At 33.5% G+C, this 19175-nt stretch overlaps 1 protein-coding gene across 1 annotated transcript in view; it reads left to right on the plus strand.

Moving 5' to 3' along the window:
* Nucleotides 1-19175, plus strand: part of LOAG_17107 (calcium binding EGF domain-containing protein) — a gene marked incomplete at its 5' end in the record, with an annotated part of 31106 nt that overhangs the window by 2931 nt on the left and 9000 nt on the right. Inside the window, 55 exons of the mRNA XM_020449767.1 lie at nucleotides 8-126; nucleotides 292-438; nucleotides 548-665; nucleotides 753-928; nucleotides 1019-1166; nucleotides 1253-1309; nucleotides 1427-1566; nucleotides 1661-1736; nucleotides 2003-2097; nucleotides 2540-2699; nucleotides 3017-3228; nucleotides 3587-3673; nucleotides 3738-3831; nucleotides 4029-4132; nucleotides 4223-4356; nucleotides 4518-4644; nucleotides 4851-4946; nucleotides 5033-5109; nucleotides 5275-5450; nucleotides 5618-5725; nucleotides 5799-5893; nucleotides 6060-6228; nucleotides 6421-6620; nucleotides 7055-7247; nucleotides 7549-7751; nucleotides 8001-8217; nucleotides 8533-8731; nucleotides 9241-9313; nucleotides 9385-9580; nucleotides 9689-9821; nucleotides 10402-10562; nucleotides 10638-10758; nucleotides 10983-11106; nucleotides 11575-11674; nucleotides 11994-12199; nucleotides 12385-12472; nucleotides 12555-12704; nucleotides 12898-13050; nucleotides 13238-13415; nucleotides 13492-13628; nucleotides 13964-14166; nucleotides 14304-14432; nucleotides 14604-14712; nucleotides 14858-14972; nucleotides 15184-15362; nucleotides 15656-15794; nucleotides 15880-15956; nucleotides 16070-16249; nucleotides 16328-16476; nucleotides 16858-17115; nucleotides 17540-17654; nucleotides 17838-17978; nucleotides 18194-18358; nucleotides 18494-18630; nucleotides 18890-18959. Coding sequence (XP_020306659.1) covers nucleotides 8-126; nucleotides 292-438; nucleotides 548-665; nucleotides 753-928; nucleotides 1019-1166; nucleotides 1253-1309; nucleotides 1427-1566; nucleotides 1661-1736; nucleotides 2003-2097; nucleotides 2540-2699; nucleotides 3017-3228; nucleotides 3587-3673; nucleotides 3738-3831; nucleotides 4029-4132; nucleotides 4223-4356; nucleotides 4518-4644; nucleotides 4851-4946; nucleotides 5033-5109; nucleotides 5275-5450; nucleotides 5618-5725; nucleotides 5799-5893; nucleotides 6060-6228; nucleotides 6421-6620; nucleotides 7055-7247; nucleotides 7549-7751; nucleotides 8001-8217; nucleotides 8533-8731; nucleotides 9241-9313; nucleotides 9385-9580; nucleotides 9689-9821; nucleotides 10402-10562; nucleotides 10638-10758; nucleotides 10983-11106; nucleotides 11575-11674; nucleotides 11994-12199; nucleotides 12385-12472; nucleotides 12555-12704; nucleotides 12898-13050; nucleotides 13238-13415; nucleotides 13492-13628; nucleotides 13964-14166; nucleotides 14304-14432; nucleotides 14604-14712; nucleotides 14858-14972; nucleotides 15184-15362; nucleotides 15656-15794; nucleotides 15880-15956; nucleotides 16070-16249; nucleotides 16328-16476; nucleotides 16858-17115; nucleotides 17540-17654; nucleotides 17838-17978; nucleotides 18194-18358; nucleotides 18494-18630; nucleotides 18890-18959 — 7713 coding nt within the window. The remainder of the gene's footprint in view (nucleotides 1-7; nucleotides 127-291; nucleotides 439-547; nucleotides 666-752; nucleotides 929-1018; nucleotides 1167-1252; nucleotides 1310-1426; nucleotides 1567-1660; nucleotides 1737-2002; nucleotides 2098-2539; nucleotides 2700-3016; nucleotides 3229-3586; nucleotides 3674-3737; nucleotides 3832-4028; nucleotides 4133-4222; nucleotides 4357-4517; nucleotides 4645-4850; nucleotides 4947-5032; nucleotides 5110-5274; nucleotides 5451-5617; nucleotides 5726-5798; nucleotides 5894-6059; nucleotides 6229-6420; nucleotides 6621-7054; nucleotides 7248-7548; nucleotides 7752-8000; nucleotides 8218-8532; nucleotides 8732-9240; nucleotides 9314-9384; nucleotides 9581-9688; nucleotides 9822-10401; nucleotides 10563-10637; nucleotides 10759-10982; nucleotides 11107-11574; nucleotides 11675-11993; nucleotides 12200-12384; nucleotides 12473-12554; nucleotides 12705-12897; nucleotides 13051-13237; nucleotides 13416-13491; nucleotides 13629-13963; nucleotides 14167-14303; nucleotides 14433-14603; nucleotides 14713-14857; nucleotides 14973-15183; nucleotides 15363-15655; nucleotides 15795-15879; nucleotides 15957-16069; nucleotides 16250-16327; nucleotides 16477-16857; nucleotides 17116-17539; nucleotides 17655-17837; nucleotides 17979-18193; nucleotides 18359-18493; nucleotides 18631-18889; nucleotides 18960-19175) is intronic.

A 19175-nucleotide genomic window follows, 5' to 3' on the forward strand; every position in this document is an offset into this window, starting at 1 on the left:
TATTTAGGTTGTGGTGGTCACATAACAAATGCAACGGGTGTAATCAAATATCCGGATTGGACATGGTATCATTTTGGTCGCAATAAGACATGTGAATGGATCATTACGGTTGACGAACCGAATAAAGTATGTTCTATGTCCTTTATAGATACCAATATTTAATATGTAATAAATTGAAACCTTCTTGCTTGTTGCCAAAGAAAATTACATATTCAGCAATTTAACATATCAATTCGAACCTCCGATTATAACTGAAGAATAGTTTTGTGAATAAAAAATAAATGTTTGAAGGTGATTGAGATAAATTTTACAAATTTCCACTTGCCAACTAAACCGGCAACATGTGCCATGGCTGACGCAAACGTTACCTTACGCGACGGCGAACATGCAAACAGCCCATTAGTAGGCGTATTTTGTGGCCCGAGAGGATCTACTCAGGTGAGTTGTCCTCTGTCTTTTAATTTTTGAATGTCAATTGAAAAGCTTTTTTTCGTTTCGTTCTCCTTCTTTGTTTCTCGTTTCATCGTGCTATTTGTTGCTTTTTAAGGCTCCAGTTTCTCATCCGATCTATTTTTCATCAAACAAGGCGTATATTGCATTTGTTTCTAGTAAAAGTAGTATTGGAATCGGTAATTTTGCATTGCAATGGAGGACTGTCGAAAAAAGTTGGTTACTTTATATTACTGCGTGGTAATCCAGCATATTTCTCAGATTTCATCTCCGTTAGGATTTTATTCACAAAAATTTTGAAGAATGTGGTGAACGAATCTACAGTGATAATGGGGAAATATCGCTGTATGGTTATGAAAGAAACGAAGTCTGCCAGTGGCATGTTTCCGTTAATCCAAAAATGCATATTGAAATTACCGTGGAACCGATGAAATTTACTTCGGGCGACATTCGCAATTGTTCACTTAACTCGCTGGAGGTGAATTACCATTTCCTTTATTGTCTTGCAAATCCTTTAGTGTGCTGAAATTTGGATCTTTAACGAAATTTAAACCTATTTGAAATTTAGCTGTTTGATGGTTTCGAAATTGACGAGACGGAACGTATATTACACCTATGCAGTAGTGAGTCTACTCGAACTTTGGTGCGTACAACACTACCATACTTTACGGTTTACTTCAGGAGTAATTATCCCGCTGATATCCCAGAAGAACATTGTGAGCTTTTAAGCGTCATATACTTTTTGTCCACTGCTTGGAAAGTTATTTTTTAAGTAATTTATATTCATAATTTTTTTTTATAGGTGATGGCAACTCTCTTTGCAGTCGTGGTTTCACTATTCGTTATAGAACCATTAAGCGTATGTTTATCAGATAGTCCGTTCTGCTGTATCCCGTTATTAATGGAATGTCTCGCTTAGGATGGAAAATTGATGGAATAGATAAAAAGATGAAACCATACATCGTTCTGCTTTCAGTTGACAAAGATTGTGGAGGTACAATTTTACCGGGTGCTGATGGCATTTTTGAAGGTTATGTCCAATCACCGAATTATGGTTTTAATTATTTCCCAAATTTGGATTGCTTATGGCTGCTTGATGTTTCTGCTATCGCTAATGTAAGTTCAGTAAATACCTTCTTGTCATGTATAATCTGATCTGATAAAATAGTTAAGTGTTAAAAAATACCAAGCAGATACGCGTTCTTTCTAGGGCTATGATGAGAAAGTGATAAAAGCAGAAATTGTTGATATGGATGTGCCTTCTGCTCCGGCAAGATCTTTAAAAGGTAAATTCAACCCTATGTGTACCTACTTATACGTCGTAAATTATAAGTTTACATAAGTCCTTTGAACTGTTTATGAATAGAAACGAATGCTATTTCATAGTACAAATCGGAACGTTCTGTCTGAAATTCTTATCCGTCCGTCAAACTTTTATTCCCATCATAATCTCCTACTTTTGTTAATCCTTTTTCATTTTTAATGGAAAATTAACATTTATTTGATTAATATTCATTTTGATCAAATTGCAACATAGCTCAGCGAATTCCAGAAACATCTCATTTCCGTTTTTCGTTTTTGGAAACAACCGGTCCAACTCAGCGTTTGTTGAATCTCATAAGACCATGCCGCTTTGATTACATTACGGTAAGCATTCGAAATTATGACAATTCAAAACTCAAAACCATGATAGCTTGTTGAATCCCGAGTATGACATCGATGCTTAACATTTAACTGAAAGTGCTGGAAACGTACCATGGCCTATAATTGAAGTGATGGAGGAATGAGAAAAGTGTGATGACGGCAACTAGGCTGCTAACCAAGTATGCCATCGATAAGACTTCACACTCGGAAAATAGGAGATAAAAGTGTCTGTTTTGATCACGGCACAATACGAGAATCATCAGGCTTAATGATACCAAAAATCCTTTCCTCATTCAGGAGGAAATGTAACGTATAAAGGATTCGTTCGCTTTTGAAGTGGAAGTTTAGAGGAATATATATAATTAAGTTGTTTAATTACTTTCATACTGTGACAAGTTTCATTGTGCGCTTCGATAAATGGCCCTAATCATTAAGTACATTACAGTTCAGAAATGGTGAAGATGCATCACATCCTATGCTGGGACGTTACTGCAATAGCAAACAACCCGAAGGTCCGATTGTATCATCGGGACCAAAAATGGTCATACAATTCCATTCGAATCAATCCATCAACGGAAAGGGATTCAAGATTTATTATTCTGCAGGTATACATCAATTTTCACATTTTTATGAGCCTTCGGAAAGGTTCTTAAAATTTCTTCGGGAAGAAATTCATGAATTTGATAATCGGTTAAAATTCATTGTCAATTATTCCATCATTATCAGCGTGTCTTCTTCCGGAAAGTCGTAACTGGACAATTTATGGACGGTATTTCTCCGCTCCTCGAGCTGTTTAGTTACGACTTCGTATTCGTATCTTATTAAATGAGAATTAAATTATCAACAGGTTGTTTTTAAGAATACGTAGAAAAATACATAGAGAAACAGTATATCTTTACAAATCTAAAAACTGATTTTTCAGTATGCGAGAAGCATTTTATATCACTGAATGGAACCATTCAAAGTTCTAATTATCCAAATGGCAGTGCTCAACCATTTAAATGCACCTATGTTATTGATGCCGAAAAAACGAAAGCGATAAGATTGAAATTTAGTTTTATTGGACTTAATGCGGATTTTAAGACGTGCTTTTATGATGTCACCAAACATGATCTATTGGAAGATTATGTCGAAGTTAGCTTTCTTACAAATTATTTGAACTTATTTGAACGGATCAAGTAAAAACAAATCCTGTGGAATTTTATGAAGATTTTGCTGGTAAAAGAGATGCCTTTAATTTGACAGAAACTTTTGTCCGTTTTGATTTTAATCGCTCATTCCTAGTGTTTGAACAAAAGAAAAGCATCACACAACGATAGCAAAGGCAAGAAGACCAAACCCATGGCACTTGAATATATTTTTATTGCGCGTAAAAAATGGTTTACTTGAAGTATCTTGAAAACCTAAAATTTACGGATAACGGTTTTGAAAGTATTTTATTTGCAGTTTTATTGCATTCTTCACTTGTTCATAACTTTCCAAAAACATTTAGTTCTCGGGTGGCCATCATTCACACGAAGAGATCAATAAACGATACGTTTGCGCTCGATATCCCTTCGTCGCACCTGACGGAGAAATGGTACATTTTTTTAGGATTTCGTTCTTTATAACTCTCGTAGCATGCATGACCATAAGTTTTTCAGGTAATAAGTGCTTCGAGGCCGTTAAGAATCACATTGAGTTCAAGTGGCATTGCCAATAAAGGGATACTTTTCCTGTACGAACAGTTTGATGTAGGTAAGCTATCCCATTTCAGCTTGGTAAATCTACTTATAAATGTAACTCATCAGTTATCATTCTCTCATCTTGTTAGATTATTTTTCTCTTATTGAGTTTCTGCTTGAAATTAAAGTCAAATTTGTTGAATAAAAATCCCCATTGAACTTTAATACGATTCAAAGTGAGCATATACTCAGTACATCCTTTCATTATAGGTTGCGGTGGAATATTTGAAGGAGAATCAGGCCAAATAACAAGTCCTAATTACCCGGAAAAGTATCTGGCACATATGCACTGCATATATGTGATTAATACACTGGTATGTTTGACCTTGTTCAATTCAGTTTTTGAAATATGGTTGAATATTTGCGATAAATTTCTGGGAGAATTTTCATAATTTGGGTTAAAGGGTAAACGAATTCGGCTAACGTTTGAAGTATTTGAATTAGAAGATGTGCCGAATCGAGAAGATTGCTCCTTTGATCGCGTCGAAATCTATGACACCTATGTGAACGATGATGACCATAGCGAATTACATGGAAGGTATACAGTCTTTTGCAGAAGCTTATTTGAAACTGACTTAACCTAAAAATATGATCATCCTTACTTACCGAATCTTTCTTTTGAATCCTTTGTATCTTCCCACCTTTATTCAAAAAATAATTTTTTTAGGCTTTTTTCTTAGTAATTTAATTTTTTTTCAGATTCTGTGGTACACTGCTTCCTCCTTCAATTTTATCCACTGGAAATCGGCTAACCATTGTGTTCAAAAGTAGCCGTTCATTAAATGGCGCTGGTTTTATGGCCAAATGGCAAGTTGTTGATGAGAAGGTGTGGTAGTTTTGTATGATTCACTTTTTTTTGTCTTTTAGCCGACCTATTTTTGAAAGAGATTTGTCTGGCTTTTTTAGATTATTTTTTTTCTTAATTTCTGTTTTTTGTTGCCATCATAAAGGTCCGATATCATTCAATGAAATAAACCAGTTTAGCTATTTCACTTATTTTGTGGAAGCGCATGATATTTTGTATATTTATAGATCGATTGTCACAGAACGTATACAGCTACAAGCGGTAAAATCGTAATTCATGCTGAGACGGGGATGAAATTTGTGCAATGTGACTATCAGATTGCGGTAGGTCATTTCAAGTTGCTTTTGAAGGTTTCAATAAATGCAACTATGATATTTTTTCTTTGGGATAAGTATTTCTGCAATTGTAGTTGCAATCTTCGAAACGGATTCATCTTCGATTTGAAAATATATCGGCTCCTTGCGACAAAGGAACATTAATGTTAAGGTAGTTAAACAATTTCCCCAAATTTCCATCATTTCACATGAGTGTTTTGAAAGTTAGCATTATAAGTTTGTGCTTTTTTATTTTGAAATTCATCCAAAATTTGAAATAAGCGAATTTCAATGAAATCCTTCATGTTTGTTGTTTTCGTCATTATTATTATTTAAGGAATGGAGTGAATGAACAATCGCCCGGTTTTAGTGGACTTTTTCGAGATTCCGAAATATGTGATGATCATTCCGTTAAAGAACTACGCTCTCAAGGGAGTCGTGTTTTTATGCGTCTAATGACAAGAAATGCACCTTTAGTGACGTTCACCATTTACTACCAGCAAATTGATTCTGGTCAGTTCTGCATTTATTTGATGCTTTGAAAAAAGTTTTTGAATGAGCTATTTTGTGGGATTTCTCTAAGGATTTCTAAGGATCTAAGGATTTCTCCTTTTGATTTCACTGGGTTCAGTTGAAGTATTCTGCTTTTTTAAAATAAAATGGAGAGAGAAACTTTGCAGATTGTGGGGGACGCTTGAGTGGTTTCAGTGGTGCTTTATCAGCTCCACAGTATCCGCTGAAAGATTCGAGAACTCTGAACTGTGATTGGCACATTCATGTTGCAGCAGGTTATTTGCATAAGGGGAAAAAGCTATTTAAAATTTCATCTGAACATTTATGGTTGTTACTTAACGTTTGCAGGTAATCGAGTTCGCTTCACCATTACAGTACTTGATGATTTGAATTCAGCTGATTCCAATGGTTTTTGTTCGTCAGTTGCTCCAAATTACATTGATGTATGTTGTTCCTTTCGTGAATAGTCACTGTTGTATTCTAATATGTTTGAAAGAAATTTTTCTTGAATTTTAATTATGACTTAATAGAAAAATAATTATGTTTTAGAGAAAAAATGAAATTTGGAAAGTAATCAGGTACTGCATTAATTAATGATGATACATTAAGGTTGCTGAAGGTTCCTCGATATCTGCACGCATATTAAGGCGGTATTGCAAAAAAGAGATTTCGTTGTCATCTGTTGTTTCTGAGAAGAACGAATTGACAATTCGATATCGTCAACATGGTGGAACCTATTTTGGTTCACTTTTCGGATTTCTCGCACAATATACTACTGGTTCGGTTTCTAAAACCATTCATTAGATTCACTTACTAAGAGCATCATTTAAGCAACCTTGATATTACCGAGATTTTTATTTGTCGAAGTTGTTTTGCACCAGTTGCAAGTCTATCCTGAGTTAATTTCATATTAACCGTATAGGAGATATTACCTTTCTGGAATATTGTTGTGAGATTAATGATATTACAGTATGCAATGAAATTATGTTATTTGGCCAACATGGTATCCTTCAAAGTCCAGGTTATCCAGAACAAACTCTTGAAAATCGTTTCTGTAAATGGCGGATACAGACAACGAAAGGGAATCGGATACGACTGATATTCCATTTTTTTAGAATTACAGAACCAACTGATCGTTTTACACCGTTTTGTCGTACCAGTTATCTTGAAGTAAACTTTTTCTTCAATTTGATAGTTCCAAAAATGCTTTACTAAAGTGAAACACTGTACTTCTCTGCAGGCCCGATTTAAATTTGTTAAAATTCTTCAGAAAGAAACTAAACTGAAATGGATTGCTTAGAATTTTTTCTGTTTGCTGGGTAAGGGCAGAGCAAATGCATTTACTGAATCAATTAATTGGATGTTTAACTTGTTTTTCTATGCTCCGAATAGAAATTATCGATGGAATTTGCATTTTTCAATCATTTTATTGATTAGGGATAACGGGACCACCTGGTTTACATTACATCAAATGAAATCAAAACTCTTAAAATGTATTTGACCAATTTGAAAAATGTTGTGACTAGGCTAGTGAAAACTAGGCTATTGTGAAAAATATTGTGTCAGAAATTAAACTGTCATATTGTTTAATTACCATTTTTCAGTTTGGTGAAAATCAAATACTAGATTCCTCAGTAACAATTGGTGGTCAACAGAACCACACAAAAACAATGCGAAAATTCTGTGACCATATCGGTAAACCGGTTTGGATTTTGACGGAGAAAGAAATGATTGATATTACATTTTCTTCAAAAACTGAACCAGAGAATCATTTCTGGCTTTCATGGTCAAATGAAGGTATATTAAAGACCTGGTATAAGGCATTTTCATAATTGAAATTTTAATTTTCCTTTCATCATATACCAACTCTCAACTCTGTGATAACCAGACCGATATAGTTGATAGTGATGTAATTTACATGGCTGTGAAGTATTTACGCAGAAAACACTAGAATATTCAATTTATGATGGCGATATTCAAATTTATATTCTTTTTGTTATTCAGGGCTAGGGTGGTACCTGGGTGCGCTACTCTTCAAATTAGACAGATAAAAAGTTCAGAACAATTTTCTTTTCAGGTCATTGCAAACTTCTTTCAGGTTGTGGTGGTGACATTAGTTCTCCAACGACTGTAATTGTTGATGTCGAAAAATTTGTAAATAATTCGAAAATTTACGAATGTACATGGAAAATCGTTGCACCGATCGGAATGCGAGTACTATTTCATATCGAGAAACTGTCAGTGTTTGAAATTGCAGAAGGTTGTACTGGGAATGATGCCGAACAATTCAGCGGCCTTGCGGTAAGTGTATTTTTTCAATTAATCGGACAGAAAGTCAATGAATTTAAAAAAGATGCCTGTTTAAGATAAACAAATAGAAAAATAGAAAAACAGAGGAAAAACGAGATATAATACAAGATAATGAAGTTTTGTTTCAATTTATCATCAAGTTATAGCGAATCACATAAAGTTCCAAAGCCAATTTTTTTTCAAACTTTTTAATCTTTGAAATTTGTTGACATCGATTTGTAAAAGTCAACGGACTTTCAGTTTTACTCGGGTAGAAACAATGCAACAGGTTTTGCTCAAAAAGTTATTTGTTCGAGCAGGGAGGAAGATAATTATACGTCGCATACGAATGAGTTATTTGTAAAATTCAAAATCCCCAGCAGATTAGCTAAACCAGACGTGAAAAAACGTATTATGACTGGAAAGGTGTCGTTCATAACTGCAAAGGCAGGTGATGAATGTGGAGCTGTCATCGAGAGTAAGGGATTTTTTTTCGCTCTAACAGTATTAGTAGAAGTTTGATGTAGTTGACGAACTGTTACATATTGCAAATAAAACAAGCGCATGAGAACGAAGGATGTTTTTGACAATGCTAACATCTTAGGTGTAAATTCGTTAAATATTTTATCGCTTAATCTTTAGATATCCACCAAACAATAAGAAATTTTGAGGTTACAAGCCTCATTTCATTTTAATATTTGAAATATTTTTTCTTCATACCTATATCGGAGATAGGGCGACTAGCATTAACAACTCTCATTATAAAACGGAAATAAGAGAGTAAACTTTACAGTGAAACGAAACGAAACGGTTCAATTACATTCACCAAATTATCCAAATCTTTATCCGAAATCGACTGAGTGTATTTGGTTGATAAAAGCGCCAAGCGGCTACTCGATTCGATTTAATTTGACACATTACACGGTTTTAAATTACCACCCTCAACAGCCAGATATAAAAATACGGCATTCGAGTTTTGATTCAAGTGTTACGTAAGAATTTTGTTTAAAATGTTACGCAAAGAAAAGAAGGTTAATAATCAAATTTCTCACAAAGGCATTTAATTTTCACTTTTTTCATTGTCTGTTTTTATTTCTTCGATCTAACGGAATTTCTCAAATTACTCTTTCTATTTAGTTTTACTAATGTTTTTCACATCGTAAATATCCTAACGTTTGAACAAAATTTCAGTTTGTTTGGTTTCATATTTATTTTTCTTTGTTTATTTACTTGTTTATTTATTCTTATTTAGGTGCCAGATCTCGCAAAGCATCCTTGAGGGGTCGATAACATTTTATAATGGCAATAATACGTGTGTTTATTTTTCATATTTTGCTTTAAATATGTTTTGGTTACTTATTATTCTTCGAGCGCTTTATTTGCTGCAAGTCCACAGTTTATGTGACAAAATGTAATTTGTTGATTTTAGGGTGTAAAATTAAGTTTGGTTAGTCTTTAACTTCCATAGTTACTGCTGTTAAATTAATTTTACTATTTACAGTGATGTGGAAATATTGGAACGTATCTGTCACAACTTGAAACAACCGGAAGTTATTATATCAACAACTGAACAGGTTGCAAATTCCTAAATATTATATTTTTGTATGCTAATGTAATTTTTGAATATAAAACACTTATATTTTAGGCACTGGTCACTTTCCAAGGAAGCCCTTATGAACGGACCTATTTATCAGGGGATGATGAACGCATTCACAATATCGGTTTTGTGTTGTATGTATCTTTAATATGTGGTGGTACACTGTATGCCGAGAATGAATTCAAAACATTCCAATTGCATACTGTCACAGAGGACGAGTGCAAATTCCACATCAGGGCTGAAGGTTTCCACTCTGAAAAAATGAAATCAAGCGAGATTTATAGTTTTGTTTGACTTGTATACCTGATATGGCATACTTTGAAATATAATTTTACTTTTTTTTTCTTTGCAGATGGACAACGCATATATCTTCGTCTCGATCAGTTACGTTTTAACAAGCGTACTGCTTTGAAAGCGCGCGGTAAATCTAGCGCTATCATTGCTGTTTATGATGGCATGCAAGAGAACGCATCCATTCTTGGGATGTAAGTTCTAAATTGTATTATTTTTATTGTAATTTTGAAGAGTTTCTGGAATTCTTTGCAGTTCTCCCTCATTAAAATAAGTTCTAAGAATAGCAAAACGGAATCAATTTCAAAGTAATAAGATCGGTCATTGTTTATGTTTCATTAAAATAGGGAAAACTTCGTGCATGTAGACAACTTTTTAAAATTAAGCAATTTGTTATAAAGCTAAAAAAATGTTTTCCTTACCGATGTTTGCCATATCCTAAATTGTTGTAAATTAGCCTATTGATATTACCAATAGTTTTAACAATCTCTTTGTATACGTAAATGAAATTCAATTTGATTCTCATTATCCAACGGCACTACTTCCTTTATTTGCCTTCTTAGATTTTCTTTTTTTAGAGAATTGCGCTAGTGAGCATGAATACTGTAAACTACTCTGATCTTAACTACTCTAAAAAAAGAAACTACGAACAGTTAAGAATTTGATCTGAAGTGCTTATTTGACAAGGAATTTTTATGGTTAAAATTACTGAACTTGCTGTTGCTTTATCACATTTGATTGAAATTAATGTAAAAATTTTTTATATGCTTCAAGGTATCATCTTGAATGCAATCCTTCAAGCTCAGAGCAAATGTCACGTGCGTGTGCTAATCGAGAATTGCGTTCTACAGGCAGTGTTCTGAGGGTGCATTTAAAAGGACTGAATACCATGCATTTAGAGCATATTCACTTCTCGTATTCAACACAGATCGAAAGTTTGTTCTTTTTTATTTTGCATTTCTTTTAAATTTCTTGGTTGTTGAGAATAAAACATAATTAAAGATGTTCAGATTGTGGAGGTACCATTCATTCTATTGCTGGAATTATATTTTATCCGTTCATGGAAAATGATTTTGAATGCGAATGGTTCATCAGCAATACGGAAGGGAATAGAGTGGAGCTCGAAATTTTGTATTCTTTTCTCTTTTTTTTAAAACAATACTTCCTCTCTTTTGTGAATTTTTATGCTATTGTTTACTTCTTCACATATTTAATACACCTCTGGTAAATTATGTAACTGTAGTCTAAAGAGCTTTGAAGCTTATGAGCAAAAAATAAAATAAGCAGAGTAAGAGTTGGAAATCTGGGGGAGAAATCTAAATTTCTGAAAGATCCAATGGAATTAAATTTTTCAGCAAATTAAAATTACCCTTTTCGGAATATTGTGCAGAATCCTACTTGGAAGTTCGTGAAAGTAATAGCAGCGGAAAAATTGTGACAAGAGCTTGTTCATTTGAAGACGTAATGCCAACGATGATTGTAAGTTTTCAAAAAATATGTTTCGCTAAATTATTTATTTGAAAAATTTCGACGCTTTTGGTCAAAGTTTTTGAGTAACAATGCAGTTCATACCTTTCACTTAGCATCCAACCCTTCATCAATTTTCCCCTTCATACTACGGATTTCGGATTTATCTTTATTAGTATTGTAGTCATTTTTTGTAAGGAAATCGCAAATCACTTCAAAACAATGTTTCCCTGGTCTTCTGTCCTCTGTAATCGCTTCTGTCACAACACCATTGTTACACAGCAATGGTTCCAAAATGGCTTCAGCAGAGTACCACATTTATCATTTGCGGATATGCCATGAAAATATAGCCAGCTAAAAAGTCTCAAATTTCCTGGCTTTTAATTAATGTGGTGAAGTAATGAATGAGATTTTGATCCTTTTTCACACTGTGAACATTGTATCACTTGAAAACATGGAATTAAAGTTATGTATTTTTAGAGTCAAGCATTTTGGATAAGGCTAAGATATAATGGCAATGAGGATGACAGCAGTGATATCGAACCACTGAAGCCGGAATTAATGATTAAATTTAAGAAGGGTCATTCCTTATTTTGAGAATCATATTTATTACTGCCATCACCTTTCTGTTTCTATTAAATCCTTTATTGTTTGTGACAAATCCTTTGTGAGTAACTGCTTTATCATAAAGCAGTAACTGCTTTATGCATACCTGTCCCTACATTATCATAACAAATCTATGGGCCCGATTTAATAATCCTTTCTGGGTGGTATTGTTGGCACATTCAATAGAATGGTACTCAAGCTAAGTTGTAATAACTGTTGTTACTTGAAACCCATGCAACTATTCTTGTAAAAAAATAATAGTTTTATGAGCATGCATTGTACTAGTTTTGCAGTCTTTGGTGGAATGACAAATGACGCGGTGGTAAGTTCACCAGCAGCTGAAGATTGGCAGTCGATAAACTTTGCACCTCTAGAATGGACATTGATTGGTGAAGATAATCACTGGATAAGAATTTCGATAAAAAATATTGAAATACCCGATGAACGAGATGAAAATAATTTTGACATCGAACAAAGGGATACTTTGAAAGGACTTATTGTAAACAATTTAATGTCTCTGGCAAAGCTCACGATTTCAAATACATGCAATGTTTCAGTTGATTTTTTTAGTTCAATTTCTCATAGTGGTATAGGACTTACACCTTCGCTCCCAAAGCTGCTTATACCGGCTTATTTTTTACTTTATTCGTTTGATAACTATTGACCAGTGAAGAAATATTACAGTTCAATGAAGGGATATGTATGTTGAACGGTGAGAACGATGGATGTGGGAGAGTGGAATTTGTCCATGCGGGATACACACCACCAAATGGTATTGGCGCAGTTTTGGTTTTTCAAAATTGCTTTGTTTGAGGGTCTAAATTGAATGTATGATTTCTTATAAACATTTTCAGATTTCTTCATTAAGTCGCATTTGGCTACGGTTTTATTCAGTGCTCCACCGGGAAGTTCATTTCGATTTGTTTGGGAAAATATCCCAGTTGCTGTAGCTAATGCTTCACTTACAAAAGTAAACCAGGCAATTACTGAGGACTCCATGCACGGTTAACTTTTTTTTTCAGTTTTAGAAATAGCTGTCTTTGATTGTTTGGACAGGCAACTAAATCTTTTTCGCTCGCTGTTTTGAAATGAATGTAGCTGATCCTTTAGTTCGAAACAATCTTTTACAAACTACATGTTTTCCGAGTATCTCTAACGGAAACACTTGGTTTGTGTTTTCGAAGTTTACTGTTACAGAATTTATTTGCGGTGACACACTTACGGCAACATTTGATTCACAATATCTCACAAATCCTGGTGGGATATCTACAGATGGTAAATTTACAACCGTCCTTCCAATTACAACTGTAGGAGCATGGCAGTCAATTAATATGTACCGACTCTCGAGATGTTAGTTCGCTGCAAATCGCACGTTTCTATATAATCACAAAAAAAATAGATATTATATTTCATATATTTACATTTTATCACAAATTGAGCACAATATGTGACAAAATATAAATGTCACTATAATTTGCGCATGCTAAGCGAAATGTTTTATTACAATCTTTAATTTTATGGGTTTCAACTAATATAGGGCATGGAGGTTACGGGAATAATTTAAAATGTCGTTGGACAATAATTCGACCAATGTTTGCTGGAATCATGCTTAAAATAATTTCGATGGATCTTGAGGAACATGTTGATTGTCGTTTTGACTATATTGCCATCTCATCGGATCTAGGCGGTGTTAGTTATGAAAATGGACAACTTGTGTAAGTCTTGATATTATTTTAAAAACTGTTGAAAAATCTTTGGATTCTTCTGGAAATTTCATGCGATGATTTGCAGCGGTAACGTTGTTAAGTTTTGCAAACATAAAGATGTGGGAACGGAAGAGCTGTTCAGTTCGGAAGAGGCGGTAACAATTTTTTTCATGACAGATCGGAATAGAGGCGGTCGAGGATTCGTCATTGAATACAAACTAGGTAAGTTTGAAATTGTAATGTTTGAAATTGTCAATTTCACTTTTGCCCTGAAAGGTTTGTATTCCATCCAGTTCGGTTATTGGTATTTCACTAGACATTCGGTTGGTGAATGCCGGTTCTTCTATTTTTTTTCTTCACTTCATATTCAATTTATAATTTAGATGTATTTTTGATTTTGTAGGAATAGCATAATGCTCGTAGAATTTTCATTGAATTTCTATCATTTCTTTTTATAATTTTTGCCACCATTTTGCAAATCAAAATAATCGTTTGATTGATTTTAAGGGTTTTTTTTTGCTTATTAGAAGTTATTCATGTTAATGAATATGTTTCAGTTTGCCAGTCGTTTGATTACATACCAACATCGTTAGGTGTTTTCAATCGGATCGTACAAAGTCCAAATTATCCTAACGGATACGGTAACGATTTGTCGTGCACATGGTCAATCATGCTGGAAAGTAATCGACCAATTTTGGCCAAATTTCTTTCTATGGATATTGAGGAGAGTCCTTTGTGTAGAAAGGATGGCATCATTGTGGTAAAACTTCGTCTTGTTCTACTGAACGTCTCATTATAATAGATATAGAATGATTTTTATAGTTTGAAGACTTCATTGATATTTTTTCCATATTTATTGATTTTCTTGAATTTCTTATGGAAAACAAATTTTTTCAGCACTCCAGTCCTATCTATCTAGACGGAGCGGCTAATAAACTGTGTGGTAGTCTATCTGAATGGAATAAAACTTTCTCAAATGGAAGAGTTTTTATTAGCTTCACAACCGATTCAAATACTACGGGAAAAGTTGTTCACATTTGCTGTTCTTATCTTTTTACCAGTTATTTAGCTAGAAAAAATGGAAGAATTAGCGACCTCTCGTTCCTTTGAATTTAAGCTTCATTTTTTCACTTGAAGTATTAAAAACTTGTCTGCATTTCTAAATTAGATTGTAATATTTTGAATTCACAAACACAGGGCTTCCAATTGCAACTGACGGAGCAAATTCATGACTGTAGTTCAGACAAACTTACTCTAACTGAAGACGATTCTCCAAAAGTACTCAGTTCCCCAGGATTTCCAAAAAGTATGTAAATATGTTCTATTTTCTAATTTACATGTATTAAAAGCTATGTTAAAAGTAAATCTTATTCCAATTTGAAATGAAATTGTTCATTTCGGAAAATATTTTTTGGAACTCATAAGGAAATATTAAAAAATTTACTTTGCAGCGTCACCAAATTCTTTGGATTGCATTTGGACAATCAGCGCATCCAGCGGGCATCGCGTAAAGTTCACTGTTGATCCAGTCAGTTTCAATCTTGAAGACAGTTCGATGGAGGATGTGTATGCATATCGATCAGAAGATTTCTAAATTGATTTTTAAATTTAACTGAAAACTTACTAATTAATATAATCTCAATATTGTAACATAACACTTTATATCCCAAAAATTCCAAAAATTGGTTTGTGGAGATGTTGAAAAACAGAAATAAGAAGTGACGCTATATATTTCTCTTCGCTTCGAATTTCATCAGATGATTGACAAAAATTACAGATGTTCTAGCAATTACTTGGAAATTCGAGATGGACCTTCAAAGTTGTCTCCGTTGGTTGGGCGATACTGTGGAAAAGAACCGCCAAGTACTATCCTCAGTACCGGATCCTTTCTAAACATTCACTACCAAACAGATTCATTTGCTCATTTTTCGGGTTGGAATGCTACTTATGAAATTGGTGCAGTTTTTCAAAAAAATTTTTGCTAAATACTCTTTAAATATCATCAAGACTCAAATTTTACCACATATCTAGAAAATAATCGAAATGAAAATTAAGCTAGAATTTTACGGAATTTGAAATCAAATCTGAATTTTTTTGAATTTGAATTTGAATTTTTTTAATTCGAATCTGAAATTTTCTTCAAGACTAAAATTGATGTTTTTAATGTCAGTATAAATATCAATGACTCCAATTTAATTGTCGCAGTGGGGCTTTATGTTCCGATGATTTCCTGTTTATATTGCTTTCAGCATCATGTGGAGGTAGTGTTGTTATTCCTATAAATGGGAATCATGTGATTACTAGCCCAAATTATCCTGAGCCTTATCCAACTCAAGTCACCTGTGATTGGACTGTAGTGGCTCCTCGAGGACATTACGTCAATGCAACGTAACAATTTAAACACTAGTTTAATGTTAATTTTTGACGATTATTGGATCATTATTTATAGATATGATCTTGATTTAATCTACAGGTTCGATCATCTATGGATTTTATATACTAAAAACTGTACGGAGGACAGTATTTCTTTACGAGAACGAGATAATACTGGTAAATCTTATTGCTTATATTTGCATTTGAATTGAAAATTATTGTATCCAATCATTTCTGGTCTCACCTTTTTAAAACGAATGATGAATATATAGGCTTCTAAACATCTTTAGGTGAATACATTCTAAAACCGGTGTGTGTATCGAATTCAGTACGCGGTAAACATTTTACGTCGTCTCAAAATATTATGGTTGTTTCATTCCAATCAAACAATACTGTGAGCCGATCGAGTCATTTTCTTTGCTTGGAAAGGAAATGTGGTTTCCGTATTAATTTAGTTCCTAGCAAAATAGGTACTAGTTTTAATTTAAATTAAACTTTTTTTGTATTAACGGCACCTGTAAGCATTAATTATGAAATTCCCTTTATAGAATGTGGAGGAGACATAAATGATGATTCTGGCTACATTACCACTCCGGGTTATCCGAATCAGCTTCAGGCGCATATAATATGTGACTGGACATTTCGAGCAGGAATCGGTTTCCGCTATGTTTTCGATTTCGCATTTATCAAGCATGAGGTGAATTCTCGAAAGATTAATAAATGGTGATTTGGTAAAACTTCCAATGTTGAAATCTTTGCAACAGAAGTTGTTTTGCACAAAGTTTGTTTGTCCTGTATATTGCATCTCATATATGAACAGGTTATAGTCTCTTTAATTGTTTGTCCTAATTCCCGCTTCTATCATTAATTGATGTTCCTTCTCCCACTCCATGATTTACCAAAAATAAAATTATTTTCTTCAGTTGCATAATTCAAATAAGAATTCCTGTTCATTATACAATGAACCGGAATTCTAATTAAATATTTCTTGCATGTTTTTTTTATGTTTTTATTTTTTCATACTTTTCATATTTTTTACACGAAAATTATAAAAATAAAAAAGTATATATTTTTTAAGAATTTCTACCAGACTGCATACAATGAAGTTGGCTGTTATCCGGATATTTATATTGCTAATGGTCTAAACAGGCTAGTGGATTACTACGGTTTTGTGGATCGCATTTTTTGTTCTAATGAAACACGATTTGTATCGACAGCAGATTTAATCACGATACGTTATAATGACCGAGCTGCTATGTATGAAAAGCAAAATATGCGTGAACGTGGAATACCCTCGGAGGAAATTTATGCTCCATTTCGAATCGCCTACTTCAAAGTACTGCTCTCTTATCAATATTTCTTTAACTGTTTGTATGAATTTTGCTCTCTTATTAATATCATGGAATTCCACAATATAAATGTATTGCATCAGTAGTTGAAAATTAGTTGATGGACGAACTTTTTCTTTTATTTCTACTGCCTTACAATGCGCACTATTCGCTATCTTTTAATAACCTTAAATTTTTAAAATTACTCGTAGATCCTTCAAATTTATCAGTTTTGAAACATTATTATATCGTTCGGTTTCCTGAAATATGTGAAACGGATAAGTGGTGCCGAGTTGTTCGACAAAGAAAAAACCCAATAAAAACTTGACTTTCTTTTTGACCGTTTTGTAGATTTTTATAAGCAATTGATTGTATGTGAGAAGCTAAATTTTGCTGTACTTTCTAATTTCTATTCAGTAATTTCACTTTCAGGTAGCAGCTGATTTCGATGAAAATGCATGTATGTATCACGTGAAAAGGAATAAAACAATTGAACTGAAAAGTGCCAAAGTTCCGAGATATTCAGTCGCCACATCACCTGCTATCGGTCTTTATTCTTTCATGCAAAATAATTGGACATGCTTTACATAGTCAGATGTTGTTTACATATTTGTATGATCACCATATTCCGCTTAAAGGGTGAAAATCTTGAAAAAATGATTGGTTTTAAGAAATCACGAAATTAAATTTGGATTTTTATGTAAAGCTCGAAAATCTTCACTAATTTTAGACTACTGCCATCTACTCATAGAACGGCAATTTCTGTCAGGCACTACAGTATTACGTTTCAAAAATTTTTCCTCTTCTGAAAGTTCATTTTGGAAACCTAACAGTAGATGCTTGGACACTGAAAGCTATGTGTTTGTAACAGGTAATTAATCTTCCCAATCTGAGTTATATTTTGCTGTGTTGTTTGATCTTGTCATTCTCTTTATAGCATCTTACAATTCAGTATCCCAAATTTCCAAAAAAAATGGGGAGTTACGAGATTAATTTTTAGTGTCACTATCCTTAGATATATTAATCACTAAATATTATACTTGTATGATTTAATTTGTGTATCATTTAAAGACTGAAGAATTTCAGCGGTTGGTAATGAACCATGGCCTTTTGAAGCACGGTTTTGCGACGGATCCTTAAAAAAAACTGCTAATTTCACAGTGGCACTACCACACAGAACTTTTGATATTCATGTTTTCCAAAGGCTGCATTTATCGTCAATCTCTTTCAATCTCACCGTCCAGTTCTTACGTAACTTTTGTTACGTGAATATTTGTTACAACCGATTTCTTCTACTATCATTTTCAAGAATATCAAAATTCTGCTTTATGAATGATATGCTTCCGCTTTCTCGCGATTTATTTAAATATTGTGACATTATTTCAGCTTGCGGTGGTTTAATTCAAGGCCCGGAATCGGGTATTTTAACAAGTCCTGGTTTTTATGGAAAAGAAAACAGCACTTACGAACCTGATATGCAGTGTGTTTGGAGTTTGAAAGCTCCAGAGGGACAAATTGTTAAGGTTCGATCAACATTTGTAGAAAGGAAAAGTCCTGATGTTTTGTGTGGTGCTCAGGATGATTATAAGGCAGTAAGCGGAAGTATAATGACAACAACATAGGCTTAGCTTGCTATCTTTTGATACCCGTGGCTTTACTTATATTTTCATGGAGTATAATTCAGTTTGGACTATTTTAAGGACTGCTGATTTATTTATTGATTTCGTTCTACTTTTCAAGTTTTGATAGAACACCGGAAAACTATTCCAGACAGAGTTTTAGATTAAAATAACTGATATGGATTTGGAATATAATGTGGAATGCAAGCACGATTTCTTGAAGCTGTTTGAAGGTAATTATTTAAAGCTATATCTTAAGTGAGAAAATGATTATATATGATATTCTAATAAGTATGGAATACTTTTCCACTGTTTTCTTCTTAGAAAATTGAAACTTACCATTTGATCTAGGGATAAGCTAGCGATTACAACAAAAAGATCATGAATAATGATACTTCTTTTTAAAAGTCTTTTAGAATGATTTATTTAAAGTAATTGCATGAGAGTGG

Source organism: Loa loa (genome assembly GCF_000183805.2).
Source record: "Loa loa unplaced genomic scaffold supercont3.40, whole genome shotgun sequence".
NCBI classification, from domain to species: Eukaryota; Metazoa; Nematoda; class Chromadorea; order Rhabditida; family Onchocercidae; genus Loa; species Loa loa.